Genomic DNA, 23,464 nt, shown 5'->3' with positions numbered 1-23,464 from the left:
AGAAATCATGTCAGCCTTTCAGACTGGTGACCTTCCACAGAACAGAATTTAATTTAGGTTTGAGGGAGTGAAGCACTGAGATGTATAGAAGATGGGATTAAAATTACAAATATAATTTGATAACACAAAGAGGAAGAAAATAATGGAAGTAAAGAAAGAAAAAAATGGATCTGAAAGACAGATGATTTAATTCATCTAGAATCTTGACTTTTCCTCTCGCTCCCAGAGTAAGGGCAATGGGGAAATTATCACCTTTACTCAATATCTTGCACCAATTAATTATCGAAAGAGCTAATGTGGTTTAAAAAAAATCAAATCTGCAATATTACTATTTTCTAAATAGTAGAAAATTTTCTAAGAATCTTAAGATACAAATTCTATTTAGAATAGTAACAAGCTGCATATGTAAACAAAAGATTTCTCACATTTTGTTTTCCTCTTTAGTTCAACAGAAATCTACTTTACTCTCTTCACCTTTCATAATTTCCTTTGATCCTGAATGAAGATGATTAAACTTAACCTGGGCCTAACATTCTTGGGTCAGCAAGCAACATCGAACTTTAATTTAGCATACAACTGAAAGCCAGAAGGATTCAGCAGGTCAAGTAGCATGCATGAAGAACAGATACTCAACATTTCATATCAGAACCCTCTTCCAAGACAAGGATGGGAAGGGGAAATATTGCATCAAGCTCTGTACCTCAGCTCAAAGCTGGATCATCACCAGGAGTTATGGTCAACCTCCTCATTTCCCTGGCTCTATACTTGTTTCAAAAGTCCAATATGATAGAATACTTTCCATTTGCTTGGATGTATGCACTTCTAACAATCCACTTGCTTCTCACCAATTTCCCTAACCAGGTTAACTTTGCCCTCAGTGAATGAGCAGCAATAGGGGAACTGATAAACACACCTCCCCACAGCCATTCACCAAATGCCCAAGTTGACAGTTCTCTGCGATGCCATTACTTCTCCAGGATGTAACCACTCCAACTCTAATTGAACCCAGATTGAACTCAGTGTCCCATCCCTGCACATGTCTTTTCAAATTTGAAGTATTAAACTCTGAGCAGGTACCAGGCATTGAGAAAGTTCTAACGTCCAATGTTTATTTACTCAGAACAATAATACATCCCATCCTACTAAAAATGTGGACAGACTAAAAGAAAGAGAAACCAAGCAACTCCTGAAATTCAGCACTTCCTCTATAAACGTTGGTGTAAGTGCTGCCATCTGGACCAGAAATACACAACTGATGATCTCATAGAAATTCCAGCTGGGACCCATGATGGAAATTAACAAACGACTTGGTTACTTGGCTTGTACTAAAGCAGTCAAGAGTCAGCCACAGTTTGGTTCTTTAATTCTCAATGTATTTGAAAGGTTTCAACAGAACAATAGGACACTCTCCATGCAAAGCAACAAAAAGTGGAGAGCTGATAAAGTAAAAATGCATAAACTATGAAGTTCTCCTCGTTCAACAGGAATAATCTCTGAAGAGAAATCAAGTCCACCGTATCTCCATCTACCTTTGTTTTTGGCCTTTCATTAAAAAAAACCTCAATAGCACAGAAATTTCATTGTCTGGAAACCATGGCCAAACTCTCTTCACAGAATAGGGAACAGCTTACAAGTCCTTTGATTTATTATTTTCTATTCAGTTAGGTTTTTACTGTAATTCATTCATGAAACATTGATTATACACTGGCATCCTTAACTTCCACAGATATTTATTTAGATGCAGATATTCTGCATACACTCAGAGCTAGTATTGTAACAAACCATCCCATGCCTCTCCAGCTTGGGTTGTCAGACTTCAGTAGCAGGAATAGCCATCTGACCTTGGAAGCTTGCGAGGCATTGTGCCACTTGTGCGGACCCGGAAAGAATGGGGAGTGGACATGGTAGTGAAGAGAGTACAGAGCACCAAGTTCCTTGGTGACCTATTGTGGACACACATCTCCTCACTTGTCAAGAAGGTGCAACAGCGACTGCACTTCATGAGAAGACTGAAGTGGGCAAGGCTACCAGTCACCATCATGTCAATCTTCTGTAGGAGCTCTCTTGAGAGCATCCTGGCCAGCTGCGTCACAGTGTAGTACGGTTACTGTAGTGAATTGGATCGGAGGCCATAGATTGGCTGAGAAGATCACAGGAGACTCCCCTCCCCCCCATGTCATGATCTACCAGGATCATTGAAGAGGGCATGCAAAATCATTGAGGACCCTTTCCACTCCACACACAGATTCTTTAAACTATTCCTGTTAGGAAAGAGATATGCAAGTATCAGAGCCAGAACCACCAGGGTAGGTAATAGCTTCTTCCTGCAGGCAGTGAGTATCGTGCTCAGCCCTTATCAATCAAATGCAACAGACTGAAGAAGTGTTGTACTAGAAATATGACCTCTATCATTAGAAATCCATGTGAGGAAACATGCAAGATATCTCAAGGCTTTCAATTTTGGAAGGTACACAGGGAAGGTGACTATGAAAATATGCACAAGATCAAGGGAGTTTTATTTCCAAAGAAGACTTGGAGATAGGTGACACAAGCCCATACCAATAAAATAAATTGGGGATGAATGTTAATCAAAACATAGGATATGTTTCTTTCATTGAAGTGAAAGTTGCAGCAATGGAAGTAGCACACAAAGGGTTGTCTGGATAGAGCGGAGATTTTCAAATACCATTCACCTCCAGATCAATCCAAAAATAGAGGGAAGATCATAGAGCTGACATTTGTTCACCAAATTCAAATGACAATGTTATCAAAGCATCTCTGTATGGACAGTTTTAATTGGCTAGACCTGCCAACATTTGTTCAGAAGGGACCCGTTTTAGATTTCATGGTTTATAACGGCACAAGTTTTTTTTGTGCACTAGAATGCACTAGAAGATTATACTTTGTTCTTCTTCTTTAATGTCTCCATGAATTGGTCCACAAATACAAACAAAACAGCCTGCAAATTCCGCTGGTCTAAACAGTTACTGCAATGGAGGAAATAAGGCTTGGAATTTAGCATTTGTGCGGATACAGGCCAAAGGTCAGTGCAAGAGGTGGTAGAGGGCCATAAGGAATTAGCCAAGTACTTTATCTACCTGCAGTTTGGGTGGTGCTGTTAAATTAGGACCATTCTTTCTTGGCAGTGCCCCGGCCAGGTGGTCCCCTATGACAATGTGACCCAAATGTCCACACAATGCTTCAAAAGGATTGATGCAGGGGGACCATCATCCTGTATCACCTTGACTTGGAAATCATGTTAAGGTTGTGAAGGTGATTGCATGCACATCTTTCATGATCAGAAATCAATTTTTAATGACATTGTTTTGAAAAAGAAAAGTACATTGCAATCGAATTTCCAGATGAGCTCAAGGCAAACTTATCTTCCAGGCATCTATAAGTTAGCATGACATTGCCTTGAAAATCATTTAAGTCACTTTATACAGCAGACACTTAGATATAAATTTAGAACCACAAGTTTCTCATAGATCATCCATGGCATTATCAAGCATCGGGGAAGATGAAAAGGCAGATGTTGAAGCCCTTCAAATGGAAAAAAAACAAATGCATCAGGATTTCTGTAATGTTAATAGCTTTGCTGGATTGGGTAGGCTGAGATTAAGCTGTGCTCAGAGACTAGATCAGTCAATATGGCTCACTGCAGTTTTGAAACTGATAGGCTGCTAAACTACAACACAAATCACAACTGGAATAATTAAGTGAATGTAAGCACACTGACATTATCTGCAGCTCAGATTCAGCACTGTCTTTATAAGACATGACTTCAAATTATTCAGTCATTCACTTAAAAAGCAACTCCACTGGATCTCTTATTCTCACTGGCCATCATTCACTCAAAACAGGAAATGCCAATTCCCAACAGGGCGTTCTTTACCACAAACACAACAGAAGTAGCATTTTCCCTCACCACATGCTGTCCCATATTCTCTACCCAAGTTGGTGAAAGACATGCCTGGACTCCCTCACACAGTAAATTCTCAATCACAATATGCAATAGGAGCTAAAGGCCCGGGCCCACTTCCTGTCCACACCAAGCACTGGTTTCGGGATCACCATGGGGAGGGACACACAATGGTGCTCAGTGGCAATGAAAGACTGAGAGGAAACAAATTGACAAAGTCTTTTCATATTTTTCAGTAAAAGGCATTTCCAGTTGAGCTGTTTAAAACTATAACTCAGAGCATCTTCGCACTATTGAGCAGTAAGAATGATGTTTCATGGATCAATGTGGGAACTTACAAGTTCTGATATTTATATGGAATCCATTAAATACTAGTTCACATTTGTTGACTGACATAAAAAGAATTGAAAGTGTTTTTATAAAAAGCCTGTGTGATAGATCTTTTCAAACCTATTTTAAAAAGATAGATTTCAGATGGAAATTGGGTCAGAGACAATTTAAGGCAGCATTCAGTCTATACTGTGGCAGAGGGTAACAACTACATAGAATGGACCTGCTCTGCGCACAACCCAATTAATTAGAGTTAAAACTACTTACAGAGCTCTAATAGACATTGGAATAGCTTCAATGGTGGGCTGATGGATCGTCACTTACCACAACTGTTGGGCAGCAAGTCCATTCAAGGTTTATGAGATAGAACCATTTTGCTGAATTAGTGCTGGTACTCGCTTACATTACACATGCAAAAACAAAACAGGCCATCATGTAAAATAAAAAGTGAGTCATTGAAGAAAAGGGATGGACAAGTAGTCATTTATCCATCATGTGTTACTTGTGTACAAAATATCAATGGGGCTTTGCCAATCTGCACAAAGATTTATTTGCATTATTAATTTCTTTTTCAGGAATTAAACTAAAACAATGGAGAATTTGTTAAAAACATTAAAAGTTAGTGTTGTCATTAGAAATGATTGTATACGCATACGCACAAGAAGGCTTGCTTGTATTTTGATTGGGTTTTATTTATCTTTTTGATTAATTTTCAAAAGAAGTTACCCTGATGTGGAAAATTATAAATAATAGGTTTTAAATACAAGGACCAGTAAGATTAACAGCAGAAGCATTTTGGGTTAAAATAGTTTTCTTTGAGTGAATCATAACTTCGGTTGGTGACCTTCAGAAGAGGGAAGGTGGGGGGGGGGGGGGGGGAGGAGGTGTTATTTGGGCTTACTTAGGATTTTCAAGGCTACTTGTATCTTATGTTTTGTTTATTTTATATTTCAACATGGATCGAAGGTCACGGTTTTTGGGATGGAGACAAGTGTGGCTGGAGCATCCACTCACCAAAAATTAATATTAATTAATTATCCCAATTATTTTTTCTATTAATATTATTTCATGGCATGTTAAAGGCATGAATGGGACAATTAAATCCCATAGGGTAATGGCACATATCAGACATTTAAAGGTGGATATTGTCTTTTCCCAAGAAATTCATGTTTGGAACTCTAACAAGGATAGGTCAATGTTTAGGTGGAAGGGACAATTCTTCTTCACATTCTTCTTCTGATGCTAAAATTAGAGAAGTTTCTATACTAATCAATCAAAACATTTCATTTGTACTTCATAATAGTACAAGACAAACCAGGTCCTTTTACAGGTAAATTATATAATAAAATTGTCATATTAGCAAATGTTTATGTCCCGAATATTGATGAACCAGCATTTTTTGAAATTTTTTTCAGCCTTACCTAATTCAGTACTCATTGATTTTGTGTGTGGGGGAGGGGGGACCTGTTACTTTAATTCTTCATTAAATACTATTTTAGATCTTTCTTCTTCTAGACCAGTGTTCTTTCAAAATCTGCAGCTATAATTCACTCTTTTTTTAAAAATCAAATCTTGGTGTTTCAGATGCATGACGTTTTTAAAATCCTAACAAGAGAATATGCTTTTTCTCCCCCAAGTGTGCATCATTCTTATTCTGGAATTGATTATTTTTTAATTGAGAACCAACTGATTTCTTTGACCAAGTCATGTGAATACCAAGGAATCTGATCATTCCCGGTCGACTTGACCCGGATTTTTTTTTTGATATTCCTGTCACAAAAAGGCAACGGAGATTTAACACCACTTTTATGCAGACATAACATTTTATGGAGCGGCAAATATAATTTTTCTTGATACTAACTCCTCACCAACAAAATCTAACTTGATCATTTGGGACACAATTAAATCTCATTTGAATCTTATACAGCTAATATTAAGAAGACCACCAACAGGGAAAGGGTGGAATTAATTAATCAGATTAAACAAATTGATCAAGATATAAAAGGAGAGTGGAACTAAAAAATAATTCCACCTTCTTTCTACCTTATCCCATTGAACAGCAATTGCTGACGAGTAAGAGTTACTTTTACATTCATGGGGGGGGTGGGGGGGGGGGGGGAGAGAAATCACACAAGTTGCTAGCCAGACAATTACAGAGCTTGTCTGCTAAAAACAAGATTCAAATTGGAGATGGTAAGGACCCTTGCTGATTATTTTTGAAAATAACTAATACATTCAGAGAATTTTACTCCAAACTTCACACCTCTGAATTTAATAAAGACTATACTTTAATGTCTGACTTCTTGGAGTGCCTTAATTTGCCATCGTTGTTTCAGAATAGTCATACATGTCTGGGGCTCCTAATTCTCAGGAGGAAATATCTTCCAATCGGGTAAATCTCCAATTGAATTTTATAAATCTTTCAGCAAATGGCTTGTACCTCACTTCAGTTCAGTGTTGATGCATCTTTTAAAGATGGAAAGCTCCCATTATCTTTTAATGAGGCTTGTATATCTCTTACTTTGGGGGAAAAAAAGAGATCCAGTCAAATGTGCTTCGTACAGACCTATTTCATTCCTTAATATCATCTAAAAATTTGGCCCATAGATTGGAGAATATTTTACCATTAAATATTGATCCGGATCAAACAGGTTTTATTAAAATTGTACTTCTTATTACAATGTACACCAATTATTGAACATTTTATATTTATCCTCAACTTCAGGTCTTCAATGTGCTCTTTCATTAGACACTGTGCAGGCTTTTGATTGGGTGGCATGGGACTATCTTTTTGTTATTTTTGAAAAGTTTAATTTTGGCCCAGATTTTATTAAATAGGTTAAATTACTATATTTATGTCCCATGGCCACAATTTGTACAAATTCACAATAGTAAAGATTTTTTAGGCTCCTATGGGAAAGTCAGCAAGATTGCCCTTTAATCTAGTTGCTTTATGATTTGATATTAGCTTTACAGGAATGTGGAGATTTTTCAGGGTTAATTAAGAATGGTGTTGAACATAGAGTCTCTTTATATGCAGGTGATTTTTGATTTTCTTTTCAAACCTAGAGGTTTCTATACGAAACATGTTTACTCTATTTGCTCATATGGGCCAGTTCTCAGGTTATAAAATAAATCTCCATAAGACTGAATTATTACCCCTAAAGGGGTCATCTTGAAGATATTCTATCCCTTTTAAGTTAGAGAATGATCAGTTTACAATCACTAAGAGTTATAAGAATTTATTGAAGGAAATTTTTTTTGCAACATTTAATCAGACTACAGTTCTATTATTGGAATGGTCACTCTTGTCTGTTACTATAATAGGATGTATCAATTAGATTAGAATGAATATATTACTGAATTTGTTACATCTTTTCCAATTTTTATCTCCAAATCTTTTTTTGACTCACTGGACTCATTTTTTCCTCATATATGGCAAGGAAAACAACTTCGTTTAAATAAAGCACATCTTCAAAAAACAAAAAGTAAGCAGAGGTTTGTCACTTCCAAATTTCAGATTTTACTATTGGACGGTCAATATATGTAATTTGCATTTTTAATTAAAATTTGATAAATTAGTTAACCACCTTTCTTGGGTGGAAATGGAACTGAATTTTTCTGAAATAAAAACATCAATGTTGGCAGTCCTAGGGTCTTTCTTACCTTTTACTTTTTCTAAATTTAACAAATAATCCAATAATGAGACAGGTTGAGAATTTGGGCACAATTTAGAAAAATTTTTGGAAGATTTTCTCTAGCCAGTCCTATTATAACTAATCATCTTTTTTTTTTAAAAAATCCTTATTTATCAGATGCAGATTTCAGTGACTGATGTAGACTAGGGATTAATAATTTTAAAGGTAATTTTATTCAAAATAATTTTGCCTCTTTTGAACAATTGATGGCAAAATTTAAATTACTCAATAGTCATTTTTTCCAGATTTCTACAAGTCAGACATTTTGCTCAGTCCAAGCTCTCTGATTCTCCACAGATTTCTGAAACAAACATTTTGGATTTACTTTTTGACTTCAATTTTCTCTTAGAGGTTCAATATCAATTATTTATAGTAATTTGATAGATTTGAGAACAGTTTCTCTAGTTGAGAGTGATTGGAGCATAATTTGGATGTGTCACTTCCAGATGAAGCCTGGGACATTGTTCTAAATTTGATAAATGAATCTTCATTTTGTGCACGACATTGTTTGTTGCAATTTAAGGTTACACAAAGAGTACATATTTCAAAAGTTATCTCACTTCAATACTGATATTGATCCATTATGTGATAAATGTAAAATTTTTGAGGCTTCATTGATACATCTCCAATCTTAGTGTCATCTGAAAACTTGCTGATCCAATTTACCATATTATCAACCAGATCATTGATATACAGGTAGATAACAAACAAAAATGGTCCCAGCACTGATCCCTGAAGCGCACCACTAGTCACAGGCCTCCAGTCTGAGAAGTAATCATCCACCACTACTTTCTCGCTTTTCCCGTCCAGTTATTGTCAAATCCAGTTCACTACTTCACCATGAATACAGAGCATCTGAATCTTCCTGACTAATCTCCCATGTGGGACCTTGACAAAGACCTTACTCAAGTCCATGTAGATAACATCCACAGCCTTTCTTTCAGAGCTACAATACTGAAAACATTTTATGAAAAATCCAATTTTGCATGTGGAGAAACACAATTCACTTTATAAAAGTAACATTTTGTTGAAATCTCTTCCACTTTACATTACTCCATACTTAACTGTTGAGTGCAACCGAGATCACTAAATATTTCACTTCAGGTGGGAATTTAGATTACAGCAAGTACCCAGAGCCTGTCTTTTACTGCTCAGACTCAGGCAGGACCACATTTACCACCCATTCCAAGTTATTTGTTCTCCATTATTATAGTCTGACCTGCAGGGCATGTCCCACAGCCTTGCTATTAACTATACATAACACAGAAAAAGAAACACAACATGCTCTAACTACCACAGTGACCCACTTAGACACAATGGTCATAGAACAAGGTTCTATGATTCCTGTTGATCAACAAATTTTCCCATCACTCCAAGTGGAAGAGAGTATGAAGAACCAAAATAACTTTGAACAGAGCATTAATGTTTTAAATACCTTGGAATCCCTCTGAACATTTGAGATTGCAGGATCTAAGCAAACTTTTACATGCAAGGTCCTGCAGAAAGAGCAGTGATCATGATTGAATTGGGAATTTGCCTTCATTATTACAAGCACAACTTTCTCCTTTGGGACAGCACAATGACAGTGTTAAAGTAATTGTAGTTTTAATGACCATGAAACAAAATGTTAGCACGTTATCAGACAAACCAGGAGCAGATCGATGAGTTAGTATGGGAGAGGGCAAGTCGACCAAGAAGGGGTGATCTCCAGTAACACCTCCACCTACCCCCGAGGCCACCATGCTCAGCCCTTCCCCCCAGCCTGAGGGGCAGAACTGCTGACTGGAGATTTCTTCAGTTCAATTTTCATTGACTGGCTTTCAGCACGGCATTCATACTTTGCCACACCTCCTGCTCCCATGGCTGGCACTACTGGCTTTCCTGCTTTCATACCTTTTGACATGGGGATGCGGGTAGGTGCAGGCCGAGGTGCTGACCCCTCCTGTGCAGCCTAGATGGGAAATGAAGGAAAATATATTGTCAGCATTAATTCTTTTACAAGGCAAAACTGTAATTAGCTCTCATAGATTTAAATAACGTTCTACTTAGCAATTACAAACCAATTTTTTTCAGGATTGCTTATAGGAATGAGATACAAGTTTAAAACATACTCAAGGAATGCAGCTCTGAAACCCAAAAGAAAGCATTGTGCATCAGTTAATATAAAGCTGATCAGTAGCTGGGGTCATGTAGGACCAAATCCCCCAGTGGCAACTCCATAGTTTGTGTGGGCAGTTAGAACAGCTGCTATCTCACAGCACAAGAGACCCAGGTTCAGTCCTGGCCTCAGGTGCCTTCTAGGAGGGATCTGCATGACCTTCCTGTCACTACCTGGTTTTCCTCATGCATGCCAAAGACATGTTGGTTGGTAGGTTAATTGGCCACTCTAAATTGATCCCAGAAGGCAGGTGAGCACTAGAATCTGTGGAGAGTTAATGAGGATTTTAAAAAAAATTAACATCTTAATGAAAGGCTCAAGCCCAAAATGTTGGTCATATATCTTTCTCCAGCTATTTTGTGCATTTATTGCTTGTTAAGTGGTGGCAGAATGGAATGATCTTCTGAATGAGTTGCGGCAGGTTCCCTTCTATCATTTAAGAGAAGGTTGTATGTGTACATGGAAGTGAGGGGGTTGGAGGGTTATTGGTGGAGAGCGGGAGGTTTGAGCTTGAGGAGTCATTCGAGTGAACCGGTGTGGACTCGAAAGGCCGACATGGCCTGTTTCCGCTCCATAAATAGTTATATGGTTAATTCTGGGCCACGAAACCCATACTGCTCAATTACACCCCGTACATTTTGGAGGATGGGAAGAACCAGAAAAAAACCCAAGCATGTTATGGGGACAAGGTCACTGGCGCTGTAATAGAGTTGTACTAACCACTATGCTAACTGTGTCATGCAAGGAAAATAAAGAACAATTATGTTAATGCAGAATTAGTGTAAATGGGTCAATGACTAGTGTGAACTAGGTGGGCTGAAGGGCCCCGTTTCTGGACCAGATCCTCTCCGACTGTAAAAATGAGGCAAGATTTCAGATTTTGCTTCTCTTTCTGAAAACGGGCATCTAGAACCATGGTGCTGTTTCCCTAAATGGTGTTATCCACATGAAAGGCAATAGGAAGATTTTTCCTCTCTGAACTGTAAGCTCTGCCCTGAAGTATTGGCCAACTTGAAAGCCCCTGAACATGCACATAGACAACCTGGCTGAACATCACAAACATCCAATGGTACTTTGTTTTTAAACCAACAAGTAAATCCATTCTGGTTTTCTCTCTCAGCACAAAACCATTCTGTCCCTTTGCTTTAATAATTTCTGGGTAAAAGCAAAATTCTCACCACTATGGCTGATGATTTATTAAAATCTGGAAGATAAATCATTGGGCTATTGGAAGTAGGTGCTCTTTTAAAGCAGTAAAGTTTTGCCTGTAAATTGTTGTTCAATAAAGCTCTGAGTACATGGAGATTCATTGATGTCATTGGGATATTTAAAGATGGCAGTGATTTACTTCCAGCATTTTATGATCCAGGACACTTTAACAAGGTGACAAAGCAGTGTATGCCTTAGAAATCCAGTCAAGATGGAAATAGATCCGCAAGGGATACATTTTCTTGCAGGTGGGGCTTGGGGTGGCTATTCAAAGCCAGTCAGGAAAGCATTGCCAGAAGTTTGCTATTTATAGGAAACATTGCTCTACAGACATTGTATGTTGGAAAGAATCCCTATGAATAAACTTGATGAATAAATATTTGATTGATCTTTCCCTGTGTAGCACTTATACAAACTCTTGGTTGCTACACATTTAATTCTTTCATTTCCTGCCAGCAGCCGAACTGAATGCAAAACATAGGATTTCACTGCTGGTTCTTTATATACCCTAGTAAATGATATGGATGATAATAGGTTAATCAAAAGGGCAAATAGTTTCAAAGGGTCTTACACTCTTCAGCAAAACCAAGGTCTTCTCCAGTACTGCCCTGTGACACTACAGTCTGCACCGAAACAAAGACAGCAGATCATGCAATCTTGAACAATAGAAAGAATTGCTGTGGGAATTCAGCAGGCCATATACAATCTATGCATAGAGAGGCTAAAGCAACATTAATATATTTCTCAAATGCATTCTGTGAGATTCAGTGAACTTTCATGACTTTAGATAGGGTAAGATGATTTTCAAAGTTTAATTTGGGTCACAAAAGCTTTAAAGTTCAACTGTTTAAGTAACTGGGATAGCATCAGCTTCTGGAATATGCAAAAGCACTGGAGAAACTCAGCAGGTCACACAGCATCCAAAGGTAGTCAAAGGTAACCAACGCTTTGGACCTGAGGCCTTCATCAAGATTCCATCAACCTCCATTTGCTGCTCAAAACATGTAAATGTATAATATTACAACATGATTCAAATCTCATATTGCAAACAATTACTTACTGTCAATTAGTCAACAAGGGACCAGAGGATTATCCCTTTGCCTAGTACTTGGCAAATGACCATAAGCAGACCACAATCGATCCTGGAATTAAGAGGATGCAGAGCAGTGACTGGGGCTCCAGACGCCAGATCCTAAAGCCTCATGTCCAGAATGTCCTTTTGACTATTGACCAGTTAGCTCCCTGCTGTTAATACCCCTTGAAATGTTTTGAAAATGTCTCTAATTAAAGGAGAAATGTGAAGTTATGGACAACTGATCATATGAATTAGAGGGACAAAATCCTCACGAGTCTGCTTTTACATTTAATAAGATCTGATCAGAACCTCAACTCCAAAGCTTGCCTGACCCTGCGGTAACCATTCATTCCCTTGCTCAAAAGAACCAATTTAAGCATATTTAACTTCTCCCATCACCCTTTGAGGAAGGGAGTTCCAAAAACTCACAACCAGCCAAGAGAAAAAAGAATGGCACATCACCTCTACTCTTACAACAAGGACAAACATCCTCTCCATATCCACCCAGTCAAGTCCCCTGAAAATCTTGCACAGGTTAAGGGGAAAATCCCCTTTCTCTTTTAAACTTTGGCAGATGAAACCCCTGCCAGTCCAACAACTGCCCAAAAGACAACTCACCCATTCCAGGTGTTAAGTCTAGTTCAAATATGATCATGAGAAAAAATAACGGAGTTCTGTTTTTTCAGGAGTTGAGTTACAGGGTAAGATTAAATAGGTTGTGACTTTATCCCTTAGAGTGTAGAAGAATGAGGTGATATTTGATAGAGGTTTACTCTTTCCACTTAGATTAGGAGAGATAAATACAAAAGGACATGGGTGAAAAGTAAAGGTTTAGGGGGAACTTCTTCACTCAGAGTGGTGGAAGTGTGGAATGTGCTTGCTGCCATCTGATGTGGTAAATGTTGGCTCACTCTTAAGGTTTAAGAATTAATTGCATAGATACATGGATGGGAGAGGTCTGGAGAGTTATGGACTGGGTGCAGGTCAGCGAGACTAGAGGAATAATGTTTTGGCACAGACTAGAAAGTCTGAATAGCCTGTTTTCTGTGCTGTAGTGTTCTATGGTTTTCAGGGAATTCCTTAAATCCTAGATGTGTACATTTTTTTTAATTTGAAGACTGAATAAACCACATTCAGTGTTGGTGAAACGAGGCTGTAATTTTTAAGCATCGGCCAGCTCCAGCTTTAAGCAAGAGGCCATAAATGGAGAGGATCTGACTCACCCAGTGGGCTCAACAGGAAAGGAATAATTACAAGGAAATAAGCAGTGGAATGGGATTACTTTGAGAGCTGGCACAGGCTTAATGGGCTGAATGAGCTCCACGTGACAGAAGAGAGAGGTTGATACATCAGCACCCAACCTCCAGCTCATCTCTCAACAATAAGCTGGCCAGTAAGAAGGACATAGTCAAGGAACCTCCATAGAACATCAGGCCAGGGGCCAGATGACCTGGTGCTTCAAATAAACTACTTTGCTTTCGGTGTACATAAAAAAGTCTATTTATAGGAATCTATTTTAAAAATGGACACATTTTATCTTGGTATACACTCTGGTTCATTTCCCAAGCAATTGAAACATTTACATTATTGCATGACTTCCTTCCAACATTCCTTTTAAACAATTAAATAAAATGACATAGCATGGAACACAATGCTCATCTATTTATCCTGAAGAACTAATGGATCAACAACGATTAAAATGAAAGCCTTTAAGGAGTAGACAAAACCAGTTCTTCATCTCCACAGCAATAATTATTACTGGGGTTAATGAAGATCATTTGAAATTATTCATAAAATGAATAAGGTAAGAGAGATAGCAATTAAAAGGAATAAAAGCTCTGTTCAGACTTGACTATTTCACACAGTTTCTACATCTGCCATGATGAGCCTTTTTATTTCAGGACATCTTCCATGGCCTCCTCCTCTCAGTAAACATGACTTTCCCTCCACTGTCATTCAAGCAGCCCTCACCCATTTATCTGGCCTCATTCTGTCTTCCCCCACCACCCCACCCCCGATCACACCCCTCCCCTATTCTCTTGATTTGCTGTAGGGATCACTCCCTCCATGACTCCCTTGTCCATTCATCCCTTCCCACAAATTGCCCTCCTAGCACTTAACCCTATGACGCACCAAGTGCTGCACTTGCATGCTTCTTCCATCACCACCATTCAAGGCCCCAAACAGTCCTTTCAAGTGAGGCTACACTTCACCAGATGCAGATTGGTGGAATTGAAGTGGCTCACCAGTGGAAGATCCTGGATGTTTCAGCAGACAGACTGAAGGTGCTCAAGGAAACCATCTGTGTCCATGTCTTCCTGATGTAGAGGAGGTTGTAGTGGGAGCACCAGATACACTAAATCACTCCTACAGATTCTCAGGTGAAGGGTTTCTTCACTGTTTGGGGCCTTGAACACTGGTGATAGATGAAGTGTGGGTGCATGTGCAGCATTTTATTTTCAGTCACACACATAAGTGCCAAGAGGGCAATTAGTAAGAAGGGAAGAGTGGACAGGAAGTCATGGAGAGAGTGATCCCTATGATAAGTGAGGAGGGGAGAGAAAAATGTCTTGTGCTGTGATCCTATTTTAGATGACAAAAATTATGCTGATAATTTGCTGGATATTAGGCGAGGACAATAAGGCCCTGTCTTATTTTGTCGGGGGTATGGGCTGAGGGTAGATATGCAGGAAATGGAGGGGAGGGCTGGATTGATGGTAGTTGAGGGGGAAGACAACATTTACTGAAGGAGAAGGAAGACATCTCGGATGTCCTAGAATGGAGACCTCGTGGGAGCAGATGTACCAGAGTTGGCAGAACCAAGAGAAAGGAATAGAATCCTGACAGAAGACACAGATGGGAAGAGGTGTAGTCTAGGTAAATGTGAAAGCGGTTTTATAAAAGATGTCAGTAGATGGTCTCTCTCTTGAGATGGAGACAGAGTGATCAGGAAATGAGAGATGTACCAGAGATGGACCATGTGAATTTGATGGCAGGTGGACATTGGTGGCAAAGATGATAAAGTTGACGAGTTTATCGTGAGTGCAGGAACTAGCACCAATCCAGTTGTCAAAGTAGTAAAGATTTGGGGAGCTTTGTCTGTGTCGGTTTGCAATATGGCATGTTCCACATGGTCAACAAAAAGGCAGGCATAGCTGTGACCCTTGAGAATACTCAAGGATACCCCTTTGATTTGGAGAAAGTAGGAAGAGTCAAAGGTGAAGTTATTGAGGGTGAATAGCAGGGAAATGGAGCCCTGGCCAGTGTAACAGCCAGCAGTTTGGAAGGCTAGGGACTCACCAATGCCGGTGCCATCCTGGTGGGTGATGTGCTGGCCGGAGTAATGACGATTCTGCTGGTCATTTTGCTGGGCGAGCTCTTGGGTGGGGGGTGGTTGCGAGGAGAGCGGAGGACGGTGCGTGTCCCTTCCTTGTTCTCGGACAAAGGCCGTACCGTTATCAGGGAGGTGGTGGGCTCACCACTGGCCGGACGCTTGTACTGAGTGCCTAGGTGGATGTGGATCTTGTTGTCCTCAGTGGTGATGATGTTGGCGTTGGGGCTGTACCTCCGGCCACTCGGAGCCGGTGGTGTCTGCTGCTTGTCCGGGCTTACCCTGAAGATAGCCCGGCCTGATGGCTGTGTCTGCTCCTCGAAGCTGAGTGCGGGCTCGCAGCCAGGCGATGTGCTCACTGTCATGATCTGGATGGGTGATGAGCACGTGACGGGTGAGGCGACGTGTGCAGTGCGTCCCGGGGGCATAGCGGGCGTCGAGAAGGTGGCGATGGTGACAGGCGAAGCTGGGCGCTCAGGTGAGAAACTGCTCTCTGTGCCCTTGGGGGTGGGGATGATGGTTATGCGGGGCTTGTGCGGCCCGAGAGTTGGGATAACAGTGCTGCTGGAGAAGAAGTCGTCAGCTGCTGGGCTGGTGATCTCCAGGGTGGCCGTGCTGCTTCCGTGGTCGGGGGTCACTCGGATGTGCAACGGCTGTCCTTGCTTCCCCGACACAATGAGCGGCTTATCAGACCCACTGGCCTGGCCGCTCTCCCTCCGCTTGGCCCAAGGGATCCAGGAACGCCGCAGGCCCTGCTCCACGGCTGCTGGCGGGTAGCGCTCTAGCACGGTCGGCCTCTTTAGGCCTCCCTGGCGCAGATGGCTCATCAGGTGGTTCTCCTCCTGCACAGATTGGCGAATGAAGACGGCAGCATTGGCCTGGTCCCCCATTGCCCCATCCGTCTGCACACCCGTCGATGCCAGTGGCACCTCCACCATCCTCCTGCCGTCCATGCTAGGCCTGAGGGCCCGGCTGCAACGCTTGGAGAGTTCCAGCTCGCGGGTCAAGCTGATCACCTCCAGATCCATATCCTTGTTGTGGTCTTCCTCCTGCTGGAGCCTCTTCCGCAGCTGGGAGTAGTCAGCCTGCAGCTGGGACAACTGGTCCTCCTTCTGCATCAGCTCATGGATCTTCTCCTTCAGCGCCCGCACCTCGGCCACCAGCTCCTGGCTTCGGCCCTCTTCCAACCTCAGCCGGGTGCGGGCCTCGGACTCTCGGCTCATGCCATCTCCAGGCTCGGCTGTCCTGCTCCTACTGATCTGGTCCCGGATCTCCTCCAGCTGTTGACTCAGCAGGTTCGCCTTGTCCTGTTCCGTTCGGAACTTCTGTTCCAGCTGGTCGTACTCGTCTTCAGTCTTCATCAGGTCTCCCTCCACCACCTCCAGCTGCTGCAGCCGGGACCTCAGACGTTCTACTTCCAGTGTTAGCTCCTTCATTTTGGCACTGTCCACCTGTACTTCCTCAGCAGGCCAGTCAGCCTCCGGAGTGGCTCGACTTCGCAGGGCATCGAACTCCACTTCCTCCACTCGTTCAAGCCGCTTCTTCAGCAGGCCGTTGCGGATGCTCAGCTCACAGGACCTTTGCTCCTCGTTCTTTAGCTTCATTGCCAGTTCATCCCTCTCACTCATCAGAGTGGAAACCTTCTCCTCCATCTCAGACTTCAGTTTGAGAAGCTTCTTGCTCTCTTCTATCAGCTTCTCAGTGACCTGTGTGGTTTTGCTCTGCTCCTCCTTAAGCTTGTCATTGAGATCATTAACTTTTTGTTCTTCCTGATTCAGCTTCTGGGCCACCCCCCTCCTCTGGTCCACCAGCATCACAGTGAAGGACTTCAGCTTTGTTAGATCGTCTTTCAAGCTGAATTCGCTCTTTCCCAGCCTGGCCTCGGAGGATTCCAGTTCTTTCATGCGAGCTTTCACCACTTCCAATTCATTGATCAGATCTTTACTTAGAGCCTTTTCTTTATCCAGGCTGACATGCAGTTGGGAGCATTCACATCTACTCTTGTTGAAAGCACCTTCCAGTTTTTCCAGCTCCACCATCCTCTTCTGCAGTTTCTCCACCTCCAGCTTCAGGCTGCTGCTGTGGAGCTCCTCCTGCTGCAGTTTCTTCTTCAGCTCCCTGCCCTGATTTTCCGCCTTGGTGATCTCCTCGTCTTTGCCCTCCATCTCCAGAAGCCGCTTGCGCAGGCTCTCTACCTCGGTCATGAGGCTGGAGTTGCCACACTCCCCCTGCCTGATTTTATCTCGCAGCTCCTGTAACTCTTCCTCCGCTTTTTGAAGACTCTTGTTGGCTTCCTCCAGCTCCTCGAACCGGTGGGCAAGAGCTGACAGCTTCTGCCGTAACTGGTGGTTGTGGGACTCTTGGTTGGCCAGCTTAGCGGTCATCTCATCAAGGTCCTGCAGAGACTTTAAAGTTTTGTGTTCAAGTTCTTCCTCCAGACGTAATACCTTCTGTGCCTCCTCCCTAGCCTTTTCGTCACTATTTCGGGCTTTCTCTTCCTCCTCCTGGAGTTTGTGTGCGAGCTCCTGCACCTTGTGAGTTTGTTGGCTGAGTTGCTCAATATGAATCTGTCGCTCATCCACCAGCATTAGTGCAAATGACTTCAGCTTCACCAGCTCCTCTCGCACCCGACCCAGTCGTTTGTTGTTCTCCTTCTCCTTGTGAGCTTGGTAGCACTTTTCTTGTTCAAGCAATTTCTTCAGCCTAAGGGCAAAATAAAAGATGGTGTGAGAAAGCAAGTTAAATACACCTTTTAGGGATTCTTTTTTTTAATTTTTAATTTTTCACACTATGAACCATATTAACCAAAATACACACAAACATTTCCCTCTTGAACATACAGTGTCATTTTCTCCCCTTTCCCCCCCCTCCCTTCCCACCCCCCTCCCCACCCACTAAACGTTCAACATATACAATACAATAAACCCATTAAACAATGTCATCACACAATTAAAATAAACAAGAAAATTGTGTCATCTACTTTTACACACTGGGTCAGTTCATTTCGTCTTCTTCTCATTCTGTAATTTTAGGTGGTGAAGGTCCGCGGTAGGACTTCTCTGTTGTGTTCCATGTACGGTTCCCAAATTTGTTCGAATACTGTGATGTTATTTCTTAAATTATATGTTATTTTTTCCAATGGAATACATTTATTCATTTCTATGTACCATTGCTGTATTCTCAGGCTATCTTTTGATTTCCAGGTTGACACAATACATTTTTTTGCTATAGCTAAGGCTATCATTGAAGCTTGCAATGTTTTTTTTTTCCCCCGAGTCACAATCTAGAATTTCCATGTTGAATTTACACATTTATAAACAGCCGCAGGATACAAAGCAAGACATTTAGGTCTGAGGGGAGGAGAAATTCTTCCACCCAGTGGTTGGTGAACATGGAAAATTCTCTATCAGAGTTCTGTCAAGACCAAGTCTCAGATTATATTTGAAGACAACTAGACTAAGGCAATCAGGGGCATGTGGAGAGCGCAGGTGTGTGGTAAGGGAGAGGATGGATCAGCCACATTCATACTGAACAGTAGCGCAGGCTCAAGATGGCCAAATGTCCTACTGCCTTCCAGCAGTGACTGCCCACACAATCAAGGATTTCATGGAGCACAAATCATTAATCCAAACTATCGCTCTATGTGGCGCTGTGTCTTACAGAATTTATGGCCTGATTCCAAATCAAATTGGTCAGTTGGCACAATGTTCCTTTTGCTGTCAGGTCCAACTCCAGCTTTGTGGTCTTTCTCCAAATTCCCTCGTCAGAAGATGCTCTCCCCCACCCCCATGCCACCAAGTGGAGACTGGAACTCAGGAATATATGCCATCTGCAAACTAAAACTAGGCTTCTGTGTTGGGAATTAACTGCAAAGGATTTTTGAAAACAAGAAATTTGTAAATAATTTTTATATGTTTATTTTGGTATGCACAGATGTCGCATGTTTGTAGGGCATACTATGTGTCTGTACTATGGTCCAGGCTATTTCATCTGGTTGCATATTTATAATGTACAGTCAGATGACAAAAAACTTGACAAGGACAAGGAAATAAATGGATCAATGGAAATCCTAGGATGATTTGTTAATTTACTGAAAATCAAAAACACTTTTTAAAAAGGGATAAATGGCATATTTCTAAAATGATTGTAGCCTTTATTAGAGGAGGTCTTTAACAGTAATAAACCTCTAATGCAGTCTTTCTGCCTGATGCAACTGAAAGTATGCATCTTGCTCCAACCCATTAATTGAATCTCTTTAACTGTGATTAGTAAAATAATTTCCCTCATTTCTTTATACAGTGATTACTGGAAAGAGGAAGAAAATTGCAGTCCATAAAATATCAATAAATATATTTGCCTAGTAACTTCATTGCAGAATCTATATTGATTCCCTACACTGCAAAAGAACTTTAGTCATGTCACAACATTGCTTTCTCCAGAATTTATTAAAACTTGTGTTGGGATGAAATACTCTTCAGTAATTCAATAAGTCACACAAAAGTTAGATACAAAGTTTTACAAAACTGGTCAACCAATGGATGTCACAGTGTCATAACAGACTGCAAAGAAATTCTAGAGATCAAAGCCTATTTTGCTTCATCCTTTCACCCTCTTCAAATAACATAATTCAAAACTCCATTCCTGTTGTGGTTGCCAAGTACTTAAGCTGCTGGGGGACACTAACATCTTACTCATTTGGTTGTGTCACATGACAAGACAATGTTTGAGGAACAATAAGTGGAGGAAAAAAAATCAAAATGTTCACATTAGCCTTCGTATTTTGGAGGGTTTTTCTGTTTGTTTTCATGTTTTATCTTTTGTATATATAAAAAAAACAAGGGGTACATCCTTTCAATCTCTGATAGAAATGATCATCCCAACACTTGCAGCAATTCCAAATACATTGTCTAGCCAGGCAGTCAAGTTGAAGAATTGATTTTCTTGCATCAGAAATGGGCAACTGGCCTGTCGAATCTGCTCTGACCATGGACTCAGCTCCACCTACCTGACTTTTCCCCTTGTTATGGAAAAATCTCTCTAACTCTCTTCAACAATTTGGGCTCTGATCCTTTATCCCAACACAAAACATTGATTGTCCACTTCTCTCCCTGGATGCTGCATGACCTACTTCCCATTGCTTGCCCCCATCTTTTCTTTGCTAGTGCGGGCTATGAGCTCAAAGTGGGTCTGGTGATTCCTTGGCAGAGAATTTCCACACTATGAGAAAATAAGTTCCTCCTCAGCTATCCCCTAAATCTATTTCCCCAAATGTTGATGGTATGTTCCCTATATTTATAGAAAATTCCCTCTCATTCCTCTGAATTTCAACGAGTACAGTCCCGGGCAACTCAAACTCTCCCCATAGGCTAATCTCTTTTTTTTTTATATAAACTTTATTTAGTATTTTTTCAATAAGAATAAACAGACTTTTACAGAATAAGTAGTCTAATAATAAAACAGTAAAACAAACCCACCCCCTCCCACAACAGATCCCTAAAGGGAAGCATTAAAATAAACAAAAACATTCAGTAATTTACAATATTACTAAATTCATATTCTTCATATATGGTGTCCACATCTTAACAAAAAGTCATAATTATTATGTAAATTATATGTGATTTTCTCCATATAGATACACGACTTCCACTCATGATGCCATCGAACTACATTCAACTCCGCTTCATCTTTCCAGGTCATAGCAAAACATATATGAGCAACCATCAATGTTAGACGAATAAACGCTGTCTGAAACTTATCCAACCCCAAGTCCACTAATGGAGTAAAATAACCCAACATAAAAGTTTTTGGATCTAAAGGAAATGGAATTTTAAACAAACTTTGAAGAAAGGCTGATCTCTTCAATTTTCTCTGCACCACCCCCAACGTCCGCACACCATTTCTTAAAGAGACTAGAAGTGCACAAAATACTCCAGATGCAACCTCACCTGTACCCTGCACAAATGCAGCAACATCTCCCTGCTCTTAAATTCAATCCATTTACCTTCTCGAGTATCTGTTGGACCTGCAAACCAAACTTTAGCGATTCAGGCACAAGCACTTCCAAGTCCCTCTGCACACGAGCATGCTGCAATGTTTCACCATTTCAATAAAACCTGATCGGGGATGGGTCAGTAGGTTTGCAGGATGATACAACAGTTGGAGATGTTGTGGATAGTGTTGAAGATTGTCACAGGTTAGAGTCCGGATGCAGAGTTGGGCAGTAAAAGAAGTTCAATCCCACTTAGTGGGAGGTAATGTATTTTGGAAGGTCAAATTTGAAGGCAGAATACATTGTTAATGGTTGGATACTTAACAGTGTAGAAGAACAGAGGGACCATGGGGTCCAAATCCATAGATCTCTCAAGGTTGCCACACAGGTTGATAGGATAGTTAAGAATGCCTATGGTCTGCTGGACTTCATTCATTCATTAATTGGGGAATTGAGTTTGGGACTCACAGGGTAATGTTCTAGCTCTATAAATCTCTGGTGAGACCACACTTGGAATATTGTGTCCAATACTGGTCACATCATTACAGGAAGGATGTGGAAGCTATGGAAAGGTGCAGAGGAGATCTACCAGGATGTTGCCTGGATTGTAAAACACATTTTATGAGGCAAGGTTAGCAGAGCTGGGGCTTTTCTCTTTAGAGCGAAGAAGGATGAGAGGTAACTTCGAGGTCTACAAGATTCTGAGAGGCATGGACAGAGTTGAAAACATATGAGAGAACATAAGAAACAGGAGCCGGAGTCGGCCATCTGGCCCGCCAAGCCCTCTCTGCCATTCAGTAAGATCATGGCTGATCTGATCATGGACTCAACTCCACCTACCTGTCTTTTCCCCATATCCCTTAATTCCTTTTACATGCAAAAAATTCCTTCACTTTGCATAGAGTGTCTATGTAAAGTGAAGGGAGGAGCATTAGGGGAGATTCAGGGGAAAGCTTTTTTTTAAAAAAAAAGGCACAAAGAGTAGTGGGTGGCCGGAGTGAAATGCCAGAGGTGGTGGTGGAGTCTGGAACAATAGGGACATTTAAGAGAATCTGAGACAGGCACATTGATGATAAAATGTTATGAGGTGGGGGGGTTATTTTAATTTTGGTAAGTATATATAGGTTAGCACAATATTTTGAGCCAAAGGGCCTTTATTGGGCTGGACAGTTCTATGTTATTTTTTCCTTCTAAAGTTAATGCTCTTGCATTTATCAACATTGTACTCCATCTGCCAGATACTTGTGCACTCACTTAGCCTATCTACATCTCTGCAGGCTTTGCAACTTTAGCGCAATTTGCTTTTATACTCAATTTAGCATCATAGGCAAAGTTAGATATGCTACACTCTGTCCCCTATTCCAAATCGTTAATATGTATAGTGAACAATTCTGGGTCTAGCACCGATCCTTGTGCACTCTGCCAACCAGAGAAAGGCCCATTAAATTCAACCCTCTGTCATCTATTGATAAACCGATCTGTTCATAACAATACTTTAACCCAATTTCATGAATCCTTATATTATTGATGCTACACCTTAATGAATTCCTTCTAGAAATTCAAGTGTAAAACATCCACCTGTTCCACTCTATCCACTATGTTTAATTCCTTTGTCCCTACCCTTCCACTTTTTGAGCCACGTTATATATTGGTGCGCACCCTCAAACACTTTATGCAACTATGAAGTTGCAAGGGGAAATTGGACAGGAAGAACTGGATCTGGTCTCAAATAATTGTTTCTACAAAGTACCG

General features: G+C 40.9%; 1 protein-coding gene and 1 long non-coding RNA gene across 8 annotated transcripts in view; one reads left to right on the top strand and one right to left on the bottom strand.

Annotated features, from left to right (window-relative positions):
• Nucleotides 1–21,570, top strand: part of LOC138760876 (uncharacterized) — a 50,281-nt gene extending 28,711 nt beyond the window's left edge. For 2 of the 3 annotated variants that reach the window (XR_011355926.1, XR_011355928.1), the window contains one exon: nt 21,356–21,570. This is a non-coding gene — a long non-coding RNA (uncharacterized lncRNA). Of the gene's footprint in view, nt 1–444; nt 5,124–21,355 lie in introns of those variants that run through there. The other variant, XR_011355929.1, reaches the window with a different exon arrangement.
• The window catches only part of filip1b (filamin A interacting protein 1b), a 265,621-nt gene that overhangs the window by 2,624 nt on the left and 239,533 nt on the right, over nt 1–23,464 (bottom strand). For 4 of the 5 annotated variants that reach the window (XM_069932128.1, XM_069932127.1, XM_069932129.1 and 1 more), the window contains 2 exons: nt 15,693–18,426; nt 9,678–9,901 (listed from right to left, as the gene is read on the bottom strand). In XM_069932128.1, coding sequence (XP_069788229.1) covers nt 9,695–9,901; nt 15,693–18,426 — 2,941 coding nt within the window. In that variant the 3' untranslated portion in view covers nt 9,678–9,694. The remainder of the gene's footprint in view (nt 1–9,677; nt 9,902–15,692; nt 18,427–23,464) is intronic. The other variant, XM_069932130.1, reaches the window with a different exon arrangement.

The sequence above is a fragment of the Narcine bancroftii genome, chromosome 4 (assembly GCF_036971445.1).
Source record: "Narcine bancroftii isolate sNarBan1 chromosome 4, sNarBan1.hap1, whole genome shotgun sequence".
NCBI classification, from domain to species: Eukaryota; Metazoa; Chordata; class Chondrichthyes; order Torpediniformes; family Narcinidae; genus Narcine; species Narcine bancroftii.
The sequence above is the reverse complement of the archived record's forward strand: the minus strand, read 5'-3'. Positions and strand labels throughout refer to the sequence as shown.